General features: G+C 43.5%; 1 protein-coding gene across 2 annotated transcripts in view; it reads left to right on the plus strand.

Annotated features, from left to right (window-relative positions):
- Positions 1-7,533: 7,533 nt before the first annotated feature.
- ptdss2 (phosphatidylserine synthase 2) overlaps positions 7,534-18,791 on the plus strand; it is a 77,758-nt gene continuing 66,500 nt past the window's right edge. For both annotated transcript variants that reach the window (XM_063062177.1, XM_063062178.1), the window contains exon 1: positions 7,534-7,900. In XM_063062177.1, coding sequence (XP_062918247.1) covers positions 7,671-7,900 — 230 coding nt within the window. In that variant the 5' untranslated portion in view covers positions 7,534-7,670. The remainder of the gene's footprint in view (positions 7,901-18,791) is intronic.

Here is an 18,791-nt window from a genome sequence, read left to right on the forward strand (position 1 = left end):
GTGTGAACAAAATTGCAATATCTAAACAGAAACTGGCCTCGCTGAACAAATTGTGTTACTGTTGTGGCAAGACCTCACATACACCAGACCATTAGATTTAAAGGTGAAACTTACAGAAAATGTAATAAAGTAGGTCACAAACAAACATCATGTCTAGCAGACAAAAATAAATGGACTGCTCAGAGATGACAAAAAGTTAAAATGTCAAGCTGTAGTTTCAAAAACCCAGCACTAATCTGAATGCTCTTGATGAAAAATCTGATGGTGATGAGTGACACAGGACTTGAGATTTACATGTGAAAACTAACATGAAACAAGGAATATGCTTACACCAGAGGTGTGTGGCAAATTAATTAAATGGAATTAGACATTGGCTTGACTGTTTTAGTCATTCCACAAAATGACTTTGAACAGAATTTCAAAGACACTGAACTGAAGCCTACGGATATCCAACTGAGAACTCAAACCGGAGAAAAGGTAACTCCTTCACGATGAGATCTGCAGATGCTGGAAATTCAAGCAACACACATAAAAAATGCTGGTGAACGCAGCAGGCCAGGCAGCATCTATAGGAAGAGGTACAGTTGAAGTTTCGAGCTGAGACCCTTCGACAGGACTAACTGAAAGGACAGATAGAAAGAGATATGAAAGGGTGGGAGGGGGAGGGGTAGAGCTGAAATGATAGGAGAAGACAGGAGGAGGAGGGATGGAGCTAAGAGCTGGAAAGTTGATTGGCAAAAGGGATACGAGGCTGGAGAAGGGAAAGGATCATGGGACAGGAGGCCTAGGGAGAAAGAAAGGTAACTCCTGTGAGAATGACATTGGTAACAGGGAACTATAACAACCAACAAACCACATTGTTCTTGTATGTGGTAAAATAGGGAGAGGGGCAGCATTGTGTGGGCTGATAGGCTGAGACAACTACGACTTGATTGGAGATCCATCCACCATTTACATGTTACATCCCCTGAAAGTGAAACAGCAGACACTGATTGTGGGTGTATACAGCAACGTTTATTCACAGGCAAACAATGAAACACTTTACTTGTATGTAAGCTGAACAAGCATTCATCCAAGTCACCCAAACTGTAGAAGCTACAACACTAAGTATTCAATAAACTTGTTAAATCTGTCCAAGTTACACAACAAGATTAAATGAGTGATAAACAACTACTTAACTAGTTGTGCACTCAAAACATGAGCCCTTCCCCATTAATTGTAACACACCTTCTAAATGTTTTTTCCAGCGCTGCCTGCAGTTCACAGCCTGGAGTGGTTAGGGGTCAAAGGAGCAACTAGCACATGTGCATCAACCTTTGTACACTTGAAGATTGGAAACCAGTCCCAGGTATTGCAGCATGTGATCAGAAACTGGTGCCACAGGGCATGGGAGCTAACCAATGGGAAGGTGGCTAAATACTTCAACTGGGGCCATAATTAACCAGCATGGTAGAAGCGACTTTCGGAACACTATTTGAACAGCAAATAAATTAATCTTCCACACAAATGCCCATGGTCAATGCCAGTGCTCCCAGTAGCCAAGAAGAATGGGTCTGTCAGGATCTATAGAGATTTTAAGGTCACCATCAACCCAGTATTGCAAGTAGATCAATATCCTCTGCCCAGATTAGAGGATATGTTTGAAAACTTTCTGAAGGGAAACATTTCAGCAAAATGGACAGCTGAGGCCCATCTACAGATGGAGATAGAAGAAGAGTCCAAAGCGTTTCTCACCGTAAACAAAGCCTGAAACTATAACAGGCTTATTTTTGGAGTGCATCTGCACTTGCACTCTGGCAGAAAGCTCTGAAGCAGGTGCTGCAAAGGCTGCTCAGACACTTGGTGTTACTTGGATGACTTCATTTAATGGTGAGGATGATAAGGAACATTTCCAAAATTTCAAGACAGTGTCAGAATGATTAGAAGGTTCTGGGCTCAAAGCACAATGCAACAAGTGTGAATTCTTTAAACCAACTTCACTTACTGTGGTCACATTATTGATGTTCAAGGATTACACAAATGTGCTGAGAAAATTCAAGCAGTGGTGAATGACCCAAGGCCAAAGGACATGTCACAGTTGTGGTCCTTTTTAGGATTTCTCAACTACTATAACAGGTTTCTACCGAACCTGCCTACTGTGCTCTATCCCTTGAACTAATTACTGCAGATTGGGAGAAATGGCGATGGAGAAAGCCGTGTGAGGTGGCTTTCAAGAAGGTAAAGGAAATGGTGACATCAGACACCGTTCTCATACATTATGATACACATCGTCCAGTGAAGTTTGCCTGTACACCTCACCTTATGGTATAGGTGTAGTCATCTTACAGGTTATGAGAGATGGAAGTGCACACCTCATAGCTTTTGCATTCCCATAGACACTGCAGTGAAAAAATATGCACAGATAGACAGAGAGGCCTTGAGTTTGGTTTGTGGTGTAAAACATTTTAACCAGTACTTGTATGGGGAGAAAGTTTACCTGAAGAATTTACAAAGAAGGACTCTCCTCTTGACATATTCTCCCCAACACAAATTGGAAGTCTCTCTATTATGGCAGAGATAATCCAAAGGGAAACTAGATAAGACCCATACTGTCTCGGGTCCACATGGCCATCCAAAATAGCTGAAATGTGCAGCAGAAATGACAGTTTCCCCATTTTTACCAGCACCAGGATGAACTTGCCATTGATGGAGTTTGCCTTATATGGGGATTGAGAGTTGCAGTGTTATCCAAGCTGAGAGCTAGTGTTGGAGGAGCTGCATGCCAGTTATCAAGGTGTGATTAAAATGAAAGTGTTGACTCTAAGCTTTGTCTATGGCTTGGGATAGATTACCGGATTGAACAGTTTGGCATGCACTGTGTGGGACGTCAACGTGTGCAGAAGATGCCAAGAGCAGTGCCTCTCCATGCCTGGGAATGGCTGGCATTGCCCTGGCAGTGAATTCATATGGATTTTGTCAGACCATTCATGGGTGCAAAGTTCTTGGTAGTAGTGGATGTAGCTACAAAATGGCCAGAAGATTCCACTACAGTCTTGCATACAGTTGATGTGTTTAGAAGTCTCTTCTCAAGGACTGCTTGTTCTGTGACAATGGACCACAGTTTGTTGCGGAACAGTTTCAGGTCATTCCTAAAAATGAATGGAATAAGACATATTACATCTGCCCTGTACCACCCAGCTACAAATAGCTTGGTGGAAAGCTTTGTCCAGAGTCAAAAGAGCACACTGCGAGCAATGTCAACAGAACACGCTGCACTAACAATGAACCAGAACATCACCAATGCAAATTGCAATGCAGCATACTCCACAACCAATAACTCACCAGCTATGCTGTTCCTTGGTCTTGCCTTGTGTTCACGCTTGGATGTCCTCAAACCCAATCTCAGAAGGAATATGCAACACAAACAGCTGAGACAAATTGAAGGTGCCTCAAACAAGGAGATTTGCTGTTTCACTGCTGGACAAGCACTCTTGGCAAGGGACTACAGAAGTGATCAAAAGTGGGTATTTGGAAAGATTAAGGACAGAACTGGACCACTGTCCTATGCAGCGGAGATTGCATCTGATATCAAATGGAGAAGACACATCGATCAGTTTAGGACAGAACAGTCAATCGTTAGAGAAAAAAGGTGGTTACTGCTGTCAGAACCACTTCCTCCTGTCTGAGTCAACTTCTACAACCACCACATAGGATGCCTGAGAAGCTGAGATTGTTCCACAGCCAAAACTTCTATAGCCACTCTGCCAAGCAGAGTGATCCCCTTGAGAAGAAAGATATTCTCCAACAAGAGTAAGAAAGCCTCCACATCAATTAAATTTTTAGGCCTGAATGGGACAATTTAAAATTTATTCTGCTGTGGATGTCTGTATTGTAGTTATATTATTTAATATATTGTGTATATAAAATGACTAGAGAGCATTACATTACATATTTGAGTTGAGATGCATTCTATATTGAGTTGGAGATTATTGCTAAACAGAGAGGAGTGTTGTGTATTTAATATTTCAGTATTATTTGAGTATTCGTGTAAATATATTGTTTGGTTAAGCATTCTTGTTTAAGTAATTCATTATGGGTTACATGTAAAAATTAGTGAATTGCATACATCATGATGTTACCACGTGATATGTGTGTACCTCACTTAAAGTAAACATGAACTAAGACTCACATCTCTCAGCTCTTTTGTTTTCCTTTGAATTAGTTTCATGTTTTGGAGTTACAAAACACAACAACCGGGAGAATGTAGAAAGTGATTACAGACAGCAGTGGGAAACAAACCTGAATTGGTGACTGCTGGCACTGCAAAATGTTAATGTTTGTCTGGGAGACAGTGGCCTGACATTCAGTGGAGGAGTCAATAGGGGCATGGGTGTCAGAGAACTGAAGCTTGGCTTCTGCAGGAGATCAGTTTGCTCAATCACTACAGCTCCAGTGGATTTAATGAAGATGCTGGGATTTTCAGCAAGGGTGGAGGTGGGAGTGAGTCAGGTGTTTGGATAAACAGAATTGGTCGATGTTACATTGGTTAATAGACTGCAAGAATGAAGGCAGTCAAAAGGAGGAGTCCAGCTAGATCAGGAATTATGGAGATGGAAGAAAAGGTCCACCATCTGAGGTGAAGACTGCAAGAAGATTGTACATTCTCCCCATGACCACGAGGGTTTCCTCCCAAAGACAAATCGGTTAGTGGTTAATTGATCATTGTAAATTGTCCTGTGATTAGGCTAGAGTTAAACAGTTTGGTTGCTGGGCAATGTGGCCCAACGAGCCACAGCCCAGAAGGGCCTGGTTCACAATGTATCGCTAAATAAGTAAAATAATTAAGACTCTCATCCAAAGAGATAGACATTATTAAAAGGCAGAAGATTAAGAGGCCAAATATTATACTGGGCTTGAAATTCATAGATGCTGCCTGACCTGCTGAATTCTTCCAGCATTTTCTGTGTCTTACTCTAGATTTCCAGCATCGGCAGAATCTCTTTTGTTTGTGACTATTGTCCATCTGGATATATTGCAGCCTTCCTGACTTAAATGAGAATCCAATAATTTCAGATAGCTTGCTTTTTCTATTGGTATCCCAATAAGTTCAGATTGGCAACAACATCTCCTCCACGATCTCCATCAGCAAGGGTGCACCACAGGACTGTGTGCTTAGCTCCCTGCTTCACTCGCTTTACACCTATAACTCTGTGGCTAAGCACAGCTCTCACACCATATTCAAGTTTGCCGATGACACCACTGTTGAGAGCCAAATCAAAGGTGGTGATGAATTAGCATACTGGAGGGAGATTGAAAATTTGGCAGAGTGGTATCATAACAACAACCTCTCACTCAATGTCAGCAAGACTAAGGAACTGTTTGTAGACTTCAGGAGTGGGAAACCAGAAGTCCACGAACCAGTTTGAGGATCAGAGTTGGAGAGCGTTGGCAACTTTAAATCCCCGAGTGTATTTCAGAGAATCTGTCTTGGACCCAGCGTGTAAATGCAATTGCGAAGAAAGTACGGCAGCATCTCTACTTCCTTAGGAGTCTATGGAGATTCAGTTTGACATCAAAAACTTTGACAAACTTCTATAGACGTGTAGTGGAGAAAATATTCACTGGCTGCATCATGGCCTGATATGGAAACAACAATGCCTTTGAACATAAAATCCTACAAAAGGTATTGGATTCAGCTCAATACATCATGGGTAAAGTCCTCCCAACCATTGAGCACATCTAGATGAAACACCATCATAGGAAAGCAGCATTCATGATCAATGGTCCTCACCACCCAGGCCATGCTCTTTTCTCACTGCTACCATCAAGTAGAAGGTACAAAATCCTCAGAACTTGCACCATGGTATTCAAGAACAGCTACTGCCTCACAACCATCAGGCTCTTGAACAAAAGGGAATAACTGCACTCATTTGCCCATCCATTGAGATGTTCCCACAACCAATGATTTCACTTTAATGACTCTTTATCTTTTTATTCTATGTTCTCATTATTTATTGCTATTTATTTATATCTACATTTGCACAGTTTGTTGTCTTCTGTTGATCTTTCATCGATCTTGTTATAGTTGATATTCTATGGGCTTGCTGAGTATGCCCATAGGAAAATGCATCTCAGGTTTGCATGTGGAGATATATATGTACTTCAATAATAAATTTAATTTGAACTTCAGGAACTGGGCAATTCTGTTGAAATTCTATGTCTATACTTTTAACTCAGGCTTTTTTGCTCTACGGATGTTACCTGATCTTCAGGCCTTGTCAAATGTTTTCCTCTTGGCTTCAAAAACTCTGACCTGAGTTTCTGTTCCAACAGTTCTTTTATTTATTTTTTTCTCTCACACAATTCACTCATTAATTTATCAGTTAGACAGATCCATATACAACCAACTTACTTACTGCCCCACATGCCACTGGCGTTTAGGGCAGCAGTGAACGTCCTCTAACTTTGGTGGTGTTCAGGGCTTCCTTCATTGTGTCAGTAGCTTCCTCTTGGTTTTCACTACTGTCTTGCAAGTCCCAGCTGGAGACTCAGGAATACAGTTGCACTCAGATAGAGACGGATCTTTCATTGCTGTTTCCATAGCAATTTTATTTTACCAGTCAGGGTTGTTAGCCCTGAGCTGATCCCCCGAACCTGGAGGACCAGTGGACCACTCTTAGTCTGACCACTTTGACCAAGAGCCAAAGCATAAAGCCGACCCCAGCCAAATCTCCATTGAGGCATGCAAGCCTCCAAACCACAACAAGGTTGTGGTCCTCTTGGAGGGTTCACAACTAAATACAACCAAAAACAGTTACTTTCCCCAAACAGGCTGACCAATACTTCCACTCACTATCCTACCCTCCATATCCCTTACTGCTTCATCATTTTCTGTCAGAGACACCTTATATATGGACATTCCTGTACCTAGAGTCACTTTATGTAAATAAGCTTTTTATGTATTTATATTTATGTTCTTTTATTATTGATTTTTTTACCTTGTTATTTTGCGCTGCGTCGGATCCAGAGTATTTTGCTCGTTACACATGTGCACTGGAAATCACATTAAACAATCTCGAATCCTGTCTTGAATTACCTCTGAATGGCCTCACTTGTCTGTCCTATTCAAACTTTTCCCACCCTCTCTGCCACTCAAAACTAACTTGTAATATTTCAAGTTTTCTCTTTCCATAGATGCTGTCTGACCTGCAGTGTGCTTTGTATACTTTTACCTCCACAATCCATCACGTACCTATGCAGTCTTGCCAACTACCTTTTTGTTTAAGTTGAAACAGTCCCTATTCAGTGACTGACTTGTTCATTCTATCCTTATTCTAATAGAAGGAGCACCAGTAGATCACAAGCCATTAACCCTCATGTGGTGCCCAAACTTCTGCTGTTACCTGAGCAACAGCAGCCATCAAAATTTGTTTTGATTCTGGATCTGCCCCTCAAGCCTCGTTGTGATAATGGAACGAGAGACATGCCGCTCAAGCAGTGTTTTGATGCCCCTCTAGCCTCGTTGTGGTGCCAGTCCCACCCCGGCTACTTCACGAGGACGGGGTGGGGGTGCACCTGCGCACTGATGTTGTAGGAGCTGGCCAGTGCCTCGCTCTTGCCTGTGGAGTGAAGGCAGCACGGGAGACCGGTCAAGTGAGAGACGCAGTCCGGCGCCCAGCCGAAGCACCGCGATGTTTCGCGGGACCAGTCCTGATCGTGGCACGGTGAGGAGATCGGCCGGTGGCGAGCCGAACGGATTGTGGAGCGAGCCGGAGCCGGAGACGGGAAGTCGGCAGCATCGCGGGGAGGGGGCGAGTGGCGGCAGCGGCAACGGCAACGGCGGGCGCTGGGACAAGGTAGACGAGGCCCGGCGCAGTACAGAGTCCGAAGTGTTTGACGATGGCACCGTCACTTTCTTCTGGTGAGAACTGAGGGGGAGAGAGGCACTGGCCAGCATAGTGATGGGGAGGAGAGGGGCTGCTGACGGGATGGGTGGGGAAAGGGGCTGCTGACCGGTGCCCGGGGGGGGGTGGAGAGGGACTGCTGACCGGTGCCCGGGGGTGGGGGGGAGGGACTGCTGACGGTGCCCGGGGGTGGGGGGGAGGGACTGCTGACGGTGCCCGGTGGTGGGGGGGGGGAGAGAGAGGGACTGCTGACCGGTGACGGGGGGGGGGGAGAGAGGGACTGCTGACCGGTGACGGGGTGGGGGGGAAGAGAGAGGGACTGCTGACCGGTGACGGGGTGGGGGGAAGAGAGAGGGACTGCTGACCGGTGACGGGGTGGGGGGAAGAGAGAGGGACTGCTGACCGGTGACGGGGTGGGGGGAAGAGAGAGGGACTGCTGACCGGTGACGGGGTGGGGGGGAAGAGAGAGGGACTGCTGACCGGTGACGGGGTGGGGGGGAAGAGAGAGGGACTGCTGACCGGTGACGGGGGGAGGGGGGAAGAGAGAGGGACTGCTGACCGGTGACGGGGGGAGGGGGAGAGAGAGGGACTGCTGACCGGTGACGAGGGTGGGGGGGAGAGTGGGGCTGCTGACCGGTGACGGGTGGGGGGGAGGGAGAGTGGGGTTGCTGACCCGTGACGGGTGGGGGGGAGAGGGGCTGCTTACCGGTGACGGGGGGGGGGTGGGGAAAGAGAGGGACTGCTGACCGGTGACCGGAGGGGCGGGGGAGAGAGTGGGGCTGCTGACCGGTGACGGGTGGGGGAGGAGAGGGGCTGGTGACGGGTGGAGGGGGAGGGAGGAGGAGGAGAGTGGTGCTGATGACGGTGATGGGGGAGAGAGGGGCTGCTGACCTTTGACGGGTGGTGGGGAGAGGGGGGCTGCTGACCGGGGGGGGGGGTAGAGAGAGGGGCTGCTGACCTTTGATGGGTGGTGGGGAGAGGGGGGCTGCGAACTGGTGATGGGTGGTGGGGAGGGGGGGGGAGAGTGAGGCTGCCGACCCGTGATGGGTGGGGGAGGAGAGGGGCTGGTGATGGGTGGGGGGGGGAGGAGGAGAGTGGTGCTGATGACGGTGATGGGGGAGAGAGGGGCTGCTGACCTTTGACGGGTGGTGGGGAGAGGGGGGCTGCTGACTGGTGACCGGGGGGGGGGGTAGAGAGAGGGGCTGCTGACCTTTGATGGGTGGTGGGGAGAGGGGGGCTGCCAACTGGTGATGGGTGGTGGGAAGGGGGGGCTGCTGACCGGTGACGGGGGGGGGAGGGAGAGGGGGGGCTGCTGACCGGTGATTGGAGGGAGGGGAGAAGGGGCTGATGACTGGCGACGGGGTGGAGCGAGAGAAAGGGCTGATGACTGGCGACGGGGAGGTGAGAAAGGAATCACTGCTGATGGGGAAAGGGGAAGAGTCAGTAATGGAAGTGTGTAGATAGAGAGCTGGCAGTGGATGTGTTGGGGGAACCTTGGGACTGGTTGGGAATTTGGTGCATTTTGGTGATCGGTGAATGATTATGATTTTGTGGTTATTAAGCAGGACTGGGATTATAATTAATAATTGCGTAGCGGCTTGGACAGGTACTTTAAGTACTTTGAGGGCAGAGCTGGGTTGGAGCTATATTATAATGGGGGTGTTTTTAATCAGTAGGGTGCACTCTTCTGGCGCTAAATGGTGGCACGAGATTTATGTTCCTGCAGTTTGCTCTGAGAAATGGATTACTGCGAGATACAAGTTTCTTTCCAATTGGTTTTGAGTAAGATCATGTAAAGACAGAGAAATACTTAGCAGGTCAGGTAGCATCTGTGATGTTGATGTTTCAAATTGAAGACCCTTTGTCAGAACTGAAATATTAACTTTTATTTTTCTTCCACTGATGGATGACCATCATTTCCATCATTTTCTGTTTTTAATTTGAGATTTCCAGCATCTGCGTTTTGTTAATTTACAAGAAACAAAGTATTGGATTTTGTAAAATGAAGCCTCAGCAAGTTATGATGTTGCAAGGCTCGAAGGATTAAATTTTCAGAATGAAAGGGTTAAGAGTTTGCAGGATACTGTACTTCCTCATTGCAATGTTTTGATTCTTATAGCACAGATAGAATCCTTCCATTTTGGAAGTAGCAAATAAATCAGTCTCCTGTTGGTTGAAATATAGCATCAGATTCCCTTAGCAGGTGCATTTCTGCCCCAGTGCTCTGGATCCAGTTTATTCAGTTTTAGTGCACTTTTTTTAATTAAGTTTTCTGTAGAATATACATTATTAACCCACAAAAGATATGAAACCTTCAGCCTAGCTAGGATTTGACGTAGGGTTAAAGTAATACTTTATGTAAAAGTCACCTTCACATATTTAAAGCTGATTTCAGTTGCTGAGTTATTACAGGCTGCTGCAGAAATCGCATTATATATTATCAAATTTCTAATTCATGTTCTTTGAGTACTTTTACAATAGATTAGCTATTGTGTTTTACCCATGTCCATACAATCAAAGTAGTTCAATTGCTGTGCTACTTTTGAGTTCATTAATAAAAATGCTGTTCAATAATTTTGGCAAGTGCAGGTACTGCAGTGATGTTTTATGGTGGATAGTTAGCCCTGACACAATGCACTGCTTTTCATTCTGCATAATGAAAATCCAATACAGATTTAATCTTTCATCATAATTTACCTCATTCATGTTTTCCCTGGATTTAGAGATATTGTAACAAAGATGCTGAGTTACAGATAACAATGTACTATTTATGGAATTTACAAAGATAACAGTTTAATTTGAACTTTAGTAGCCTGCCAGAGCTAACACAATTAAATCATGGCCATTTGTTCTAAGTTGTCTTCTACTTAGTCAGATAGGAGCAATCCTATTAGTCCCATTCTCCCTCTTAATCTTCCCATGTCCTAAAACTTATTGTCTCTTGCATATGTCCATCAACTCCCTTGTGATATTTTTTCCATTTCACCCAGGTCTCCATTTATAGTCTCCATTTAACATACCAGCCTTTCTTAGGAATGTGAGAAGACTTCCATATAGCCATGGAAACTCCACACCTAAGGTACCCAAGACAAGGGTATTGGTGAGTCCCTGAGTACAGCAGTAACTGCTGCTCTGGCCATTCTGCCCAAAAGTCAGTGAAGAAAAATTCCATATTTGTAACTTGGTCATTGCCATTAATATCACTGGGAAGTGCAACAGGCTGATGAAATTCATAATGTGAAGCACTTAATACATTTGAAAATTGATCTTGAAAATTATAAAATACATCAATCTGTTTGAGTTCTTGGATTTTTTTTGCTTTTATTTCAGATAATAGGGAATGTTGACTGAAAAGCGGCGAACTTGGAACTCAAATGAAAGTTCAAAGTAAATTTATTGTCAAAGTACATATGTCACCACATTAAGCCCTGTGATTTATTTTCTTAGGGGCATACTCAATAAATCCATTAAGTATAATAGAATCTATGGAAGACTGCACCAACAGGGTGGACTACCATTGTGCAAAAGACAGGAAAAGCAAACACAAAAAGAAAAGATAAAAAGGAATAAGAATAATGAATAATAAATATGGAGAACATGAAGAATGCTTGAAAGTGAGTCCATATTTTGTTTGACGTGTTCAGTGATATGGCAAGTGAAGTTGAATGAAGTTACCCCCTCTGGTTCAAGAGGGGTAATAACTGTTCCTGAACCTGGTGGTGTGAGTCCTGAAGCTCTTGAGCCTTCTACCTGATGGCAGCAGTGAGAAAAGAGCATGACGTGGGTGGTGGGGTTCCCTGATGATGCTGCTTTCCTGTGACAACTCTCCATGTGCTCAGGGGTGGGGAGGGTTTTACCTGTGATGGGACTGGGCTGCATCCACTACTTTTTGTAGGAATTTATGTCTAGGGGCATTCGCGTTTTCGTACCAGACAGTGTTGCAGCCTGTCAGTATGTTCTCCACTACACATCTATAGAAATTTGTCAAAGTTTTGGATGGCTTGCCTGAATCTTCGCAAATTTCTAAGGAAGTAGAAATGCTGCTGTGTTTTCTTTAGAATTGCACTTATGTGCTGGGCACAGGACAGGTTCTCTGAGATAATACCACTGAGGAATTTAAAGTTACTGATTACTCATGGGCCTCTCCTCCGGTTTCCTCCTCCTGAAGCCAATAATCATCTCCTTAGTCTTACTGACATGAAGAATCCAAGTCCTTTTGGCTCGTGCAACATTTTCAGCACTACGAGGGTAATATAACTAAGAAAGTTAATACTATGTAAAATCAGATAATATTTTTGGTGTTTCTTTTGATCAGGCATTTCCCTTTATTGATGACTGCCATATCAGGGCTTTGAAACAGAATTTGGAATAATTTCTTCATGTAGTTCCTACAAAGGAAACTTCAAGTCTATATTTAAACATTGCTGTGGTTTATATTTAATACGTAATCCCATGATGTTATTTTGCATTTTAACCATAGTGTAGATCAGCGGTCCCCAACCACCGGGCCGCAAACCATGTGCTACCGGACCGTGAGGAAACGATGTGAGTCAGCTGCACCTTTCCTCATTCCCTGTCGTGCACTGTTGAATTTGAACATAGGGTTGCCAACTGTCCCGTATTTGCTGGGACACCCTGTATATTGAGCTAAATTGGTTTGTCCCATACAGATCCGCCCTTGTCCCATATTTCCCCCGCTAAGGTAGAGTGTTCCTTTGAAACCTTTCGTGCTGACATGGCGTGAAGCGAAGAAGCAATTACCATTAATTTATATGGGAAAAATTTTTCAGTGTTCCCAGACCCAACAAATAACCTAACAAATCATACCGAATAACACATTAAACTGAAAATAAGTGACACTAACATATAATAAAAGCAGGAATGATATGACAAATACACAGCCTATATAAGTAGAAATAATGTATGTACAGTATAGTCGGGAAGATGAAGGCAAAACCGATTGGTGGGGAAAAAATCGGTGCGCATGCGCACGTCACGCATGCGCACACAGGTGCCCGCGCAAGGCTTCATGGTCATGGTAGTCTTTCCTGGGGTAAAGTGTCCCGGGATTTGACTGCTACTTTTGTCCCTCATTTGGGAGTGAGAAAGTTGGCAACCCTAACTGTAAAAGACATGTTGAGGTGAGTTTAACCCTACTTGAACACTCCCCCGCCAACACCCCGGTTGATCAGTCTGCAAGAATATTATCAATATTAAACCGGTCCGCGGTGCAAAAAAAGGTTGGGGACCCCTGGTGTAGATAACCTATTAGAGTAAGCACTAATAGCTAGCTTAGACATTGTTAACTGTAGTCTTTATTTCCTCTTATTCCTTCTATTATTCATATTCTACTATTTTTATATCTTTATTAATCTTGGAATGATTAGTAGACTGTAATATATTCAATAGATTTAGCAAATGTTTGAGTGTTGAACTACGCTCTTGTCACTTAACATCTAATATCGATTGGAATCCCAGTGAAATGCTTTTATTGCCTCATCTGTTTCAATAAAGTATGGTATGTAGTGATATCATTTAAAAAATCTCCACCTTGTATTTTTCATTCGAGGAATTCAGAGGGTCAGGGAAATAGACAGTCAATGTTCGGGGTTAGACACTTCATCAGGACTGAAAGATGGTGAATATAAAAAGATAAAGGGAATGGGTGGAGCAAAAGTTTGGGTGGATCCAGGTAGAGGGGAATTGGTTAGACATTTAAGCACATAAGGCATAGGAGCAGAATTAGGCCATTCAGCCCATCGTCTGCTCTGCCATTTCATCATGGCTGATTTATTATCCCTCTTAATCACATTCTCCTGCCCTCTCCCTATATCTGTTGACACCCTGATTAATCAAGAACCTATCAACCTCTGCTTTAAGTATACACAGTGACTTGGCCTGCACATCTGTCTGTGCAATGAACTCCACAGATTCACCACGATTTGGCCAAAGAAATTTTTCTTCATCCCTGTTCTAAATGGGCGTTACTCAATTCTGAGGCTGTGCCCTCTCATCCTAGACTCCCCCACTATAGGAAACATTCTCACCGTATCCACTTTATCCAGACCTTTCAATATTCAGTAGGTTTCAATGAGATCCTCCCTTCATTCTTCTAAACTCCAGCGAGTACAGGCCCAGAGCCATCGACCAGCCCTCATATGTTAACCCTTTCATCCTGATATCATTTTCATGAATTTCATCTGGACCTTCTCCAATGCTAGCACATCTTTTCTTAGATAACGGGCCCAAAACTAACCAATGCCTTAGCATTACATCCTTGATTTTGTATTCTAGTCCTCTCAAAATGAATGCTGATAATGCATTTACCTTCCTTACCACTGACTCAACCTGCAAGTTAACCTTTAGGGAATTGTGCACAATGACTCCCAAGTCCCCTTGCATCTCAGATTTTTGAATTTTCTCCCCATTTAGAAAGTAGTTCACACCTTTCTTCCTTCTGCCAAAGTGCATTGCTATGCACTTCCCTACAGTGTATTCCATCTGCCACTTCTTTGCCCATTCACCCCATCTAAGTCCTTCTGCAGACATCCTGCTTCCTCAACACTACCTGCCCCCTACCTATCTTTGTATCGTCTGTAAGCTTGGCTACAAAGCTATTAATTCCTTTGTCCAAATCACTGAACAACAGCCAAACAGAAAAGACCCCCTTTATTCCCACTCTTTGCCTCCTGCCAGTCAGCCAATCTTCTATCCATGCTAATGTCTTTCCTGTAATACCATGGGCTCTTATCGTGTTAGTGGCCTTGTGTGGCACCTTCTCAAAGACCTTCTGAACAAACAAATAAACAACATCCACTGACTCTCCTTTGTCTATCCTGCCTATTATTTCTGCAAAGAATTCCATCGGTTATGTAAAGCAAGGTCTCCTCTTTAGAAAACCATGCTGACTTCGGCCTATTTTATATTGCGCCTCCAAGTACTCCAAAACCTCTTCCTTAATAATAGACTCCAGCATCTTTCCAAACACTGAAGTAAGGCTACCTGGCCTATAGTTTCTTCTGTCCCCTCCCTTTTTAAAAAGAGGAGTGACATTTGGAATTTTCCAGTCCCCAGTAACCATTCCAGAATCTAGTGATTTTTGAAAGATCGTTACTAATGCCTCCACAATCACTGCAGCTACCTCCTTCAAAACCCTCAGGTGTAATTGATCTCATAGAGGGGGCTTTTCAGTTTCTCAAGCACCTTCTCAGTGATAGCTATGACACTGACTTCTGCCCCATGACGCTCTTGAATTTTTGGCGTTCTGGTGTCTTCCAGAGTAGAGTGATTTTAAAAAATGCTTATTCAGTTTGTCTGCCTTTTCTTTGTCCTGCAGTACTATCTCTTCAGTGTCATTTTCCAGTGGTCCGATATCCACTCTCGTTTCTATTTTACCCTTTATATATCTGAAAAACTCTTTGTGTCATTTATTGGCTAGCTTGACTTCATATTTCATCTTTTCTCCCTTTATAGCTTTTTTAGTTGCTTTCTGTTGGTTTTTAAAAGCTTCCTAATGCTTTACTTTCCCACTAATTTTTGCTATATTATATGCCCTCTCTTATGTTTTATGTTGTCTTTAACTTCCCTTGCCAGCCACAGTTCCTCATGTATCTTTCCTGTACCTTCTGAATTTCTCCTAGAAACATCAGCCATTGCTGTTTTTCCATCATCCCTGCTAGTGTCCCCTTCCAATCAACTTTGGCCAGCTTGTGTCTCTGTAATTCCCTTTACTCTACTGTATTACTGATACGTTTGACTTTAGCTTCTCCATCTCAAACTGCAGGGTGAATTTTATCATACTATGATCAGTGCCTCCTAAGGGTTCATTTACCTTAAGCTCCCTAATGTAATCTGTGTCATTAAATAAATCCTAATTCAGAATTGCTGTTTCCTGAGTGGGCTCAGCACAAACCGCTGTAAGAAGCCATCTAATAGGAATTCTACAATTCCCCCTCTTGTGATCCAGCACCAACAGGATTTTCCCAATCCAGCTACATACTGAATCCCCCATGATTATTACAACATTGCCCTGTTTACATGCCTTTTCTATCTCTTGTTGTATTTTGTAGCCCCCATTCTGGCTACTATGTGGAAGCTTGTATATAAACTCCTAAATTTTTTTTTTTACTCTTGCCATTTCTTAATTCTATCCGTTAGAATTCTATTTCTTCCGATCCTATATTACCCTTTTCTAAGGATTTGATTCCGTTTTTTACCAAAAGAGCCACCCTACCCGATCTGCCTACCTGCCTGTCCTTTCAATACAATGTGTATCCTTGCATGTTAAGCTCCCAATTATGATCATCTTTCTGCCACAGCTCAGAGATGCCTACAACATCATACCTGCTAGACTCTAGCTGTGCCACAAGATCACCTACCTTGTTCCATTTGCTGCCTGCATTCAAATATAACACCTTCAATCCTATCTTCATCATTCTTTAATTTTGGTCCCCTCTTGTTCTTTAACTCATCCCACTGTCTGCAGTTTTGCCCCATCATCCTCCTGTCCTTCCCCACAGTCTCACTACACACTGCATCTACTTGTATACCAACTGCCCCATCCTGAGCACTATCACTCAGTTTCCCATCCGCCTGCCAGATTATTTTAAACTCTCCTCAACAGATCTAGCAAACCAGCCTGCAGAGATATTGGTCTTCTTCGGATTCGGGTGTAACCTGTCCCTTTTTCCCTTTTGTACAGTTTACACCATCCCCAGAAGAGATGCCAACGATGAAGACATCTGAAATCCTGCCCCCTGCAGCTGTTCTGCCAAATCATCGTATTCTTGCCCTCACTAATACATGACACAGGCAGCAATCTGGAGATTACTCCTCTGGATGTCCTATTTTTCAACTTTCTGCCTAGCTCCCTAAATTCTCTCTTCAGGACCCCCTCCCTTTTCCTACCTATATCATTGGTGCCAAGATGTACCAAGATTACTGTCTGCTCACCCCGCCTATTTAGAATGCCATGGACTAGATCTGAGATGTCCCTGATCAGGGAGGCAACATACTATCCGGGTGTCTCTATCGTGTCCATAAGGTAGGAGCACCATATCATGTACTATACAATAGCCATCATTTTACCTGTGAATTTTTTGTAATTCTCTACCCCAGAAAGCAGTGGGTAAAAAGAAAGTCATGAAGGCTGATATGGAGTTATAGACTTGTGGGGAATGGAAGGTTGTTGGAACTAAGAGTGTGGTATAGGCCAGGGTTAGATCAACTTTGATTTCAAAGCTAAATATGGCAGATTCTGTAAAAGTAGAAGGAAGGATAGTATTAGAAATACCAGTTAGGGAGGAACAGATTTGAAACAGTGATCATTTGTTCAATTTATAAATATTATTTAGTGTTGAAATACTTTAAATTCAAAAAACAGGGTTGTGTAGAAATAGAAACTGGTGGGATTGAGATGAAGAGAGACTGATCACCTGAGAGAAGATGATGACGACATTTTAATCACAGCTGGTCTATCTGGAGGAGTGCATTGGTTGTTTGTTCATCTTTGTTGTGTGCAATCCTTTATTGATTCTGTAGTATTTCTTTGTATTTACAGTGAATGCCCACAAGAAAATGAATCTCAGGATAGTATGTGGTGACGTATACAGTGGCATGCAAAAGTTTGGGCACCCCTGGTCAAAATTTCTGTTACTGTGAATAGCTAAGTGAGTAAAAGATGACCTGATTTCCAAAAGGCATAAAGTTAAAGATGACACATTTCTTTAATATTTTAAGCAAGATTACTTTTTTATTTCCATCTTTTACAGTTTCAAAATAACAAAAAAGGAAAAGGGCCCGAAGCAAAAGTTTGGGCACCCTACTTGGTCAGTACTTAGTAGCACCCCCTTTGGCAAGTATCACAGTTTGTAAACACTTCCTGTATCCGGCTAAGAGTCTTTCAATTCTTGTTTGGGGGATTTTCACCCATTCTTCCTTGCAAAAGACTTCTAGTTCTGTGAGATTCTTGGGCCATCTTGCATGCACTGCTCTTTTGAGGTCTATCCACAGATTTTCGATGATGTTTAGGTCAGGGGACTGTGAGGGCCTTGGCAAAACCTTCAGCTTGCACCTCTTGAGGATTTTGAGGTGTGTTTAGATCATTATCCTGTTGTAGAAGCCATCCTTTTTTCATCTTCAGCCTTTTTACAGACGGCGTGATGTTTGCTTCCAGAACTTGCTGGTATTTAATTGAATTCATTCTTCCCTCTACCAGTGAAATGTTCCCCATGCCACTGGCTGCAATACAAGCCCAAAGCATGATCGATCCACCCCTGTGCTTAACAGTTGGAGAGGTGTTCTTTTCATGAAATTCTGCACCCTTTTTTCTCCAAACATACCTTTGCTCACTGTGCCCAAGAAGTTCTATTTTAACTTCATCAGTCCACAGGACTTGTTTCCAAAATGCATCAGGCTTGTTTAGATGTTCCTTTGCAAACTTCTGATGCTGAATTTTGTGGTGAGGACGCGGGAACGTTTTTTTTCTGATGACTCTTCCATGAAGGTCATATTTGTGCACGTGTCGCTGTACAGTAGAACAGGGCACCACCAATCCAGAGTTTGCTAAATCTTCCTGAAGGTCTTTTGCAGTCAAACGGGGTTTTTGATTTGCCTTTCTAGCAATCCTACGAGCAGTTCTCTCGGAAAGTTTTCTTGGTCTTCCAGACCTCAACTTGACCTCCACCGTTCCTGTTAATTGCCATTTCTTAATTACATTACGAACTGAGGAATCAGCTACCTGAAAATGCTTTGCTATCTTCTTGTAGCCTTCTGCTTTGTGGGCATCATTTATTTTAATTTTCAGAGTGTTAGGCGGCTGCTTAGAGGAGCCCATGTCTGCTGATTGTTTGGACAAGGTTTGAGGAGTCAGGTTATTTATAAAACTTTGAAATTTGCATCACCTGGCCT

This window comes from Mobula hypostoma, chromosome 11, assembly GCF_963921235.1.
Source record: "Mobula hypostoma chromosome 11, sMobHyp1.1, whole genome shotgun sequence".
NCBI classification, from domain to species: Eukaryota; Metazoa; Chordata; class Chondrichthyes; order Myliobatiformes; family Myliobatidae; genus Mobula; species Mobula hypostoma.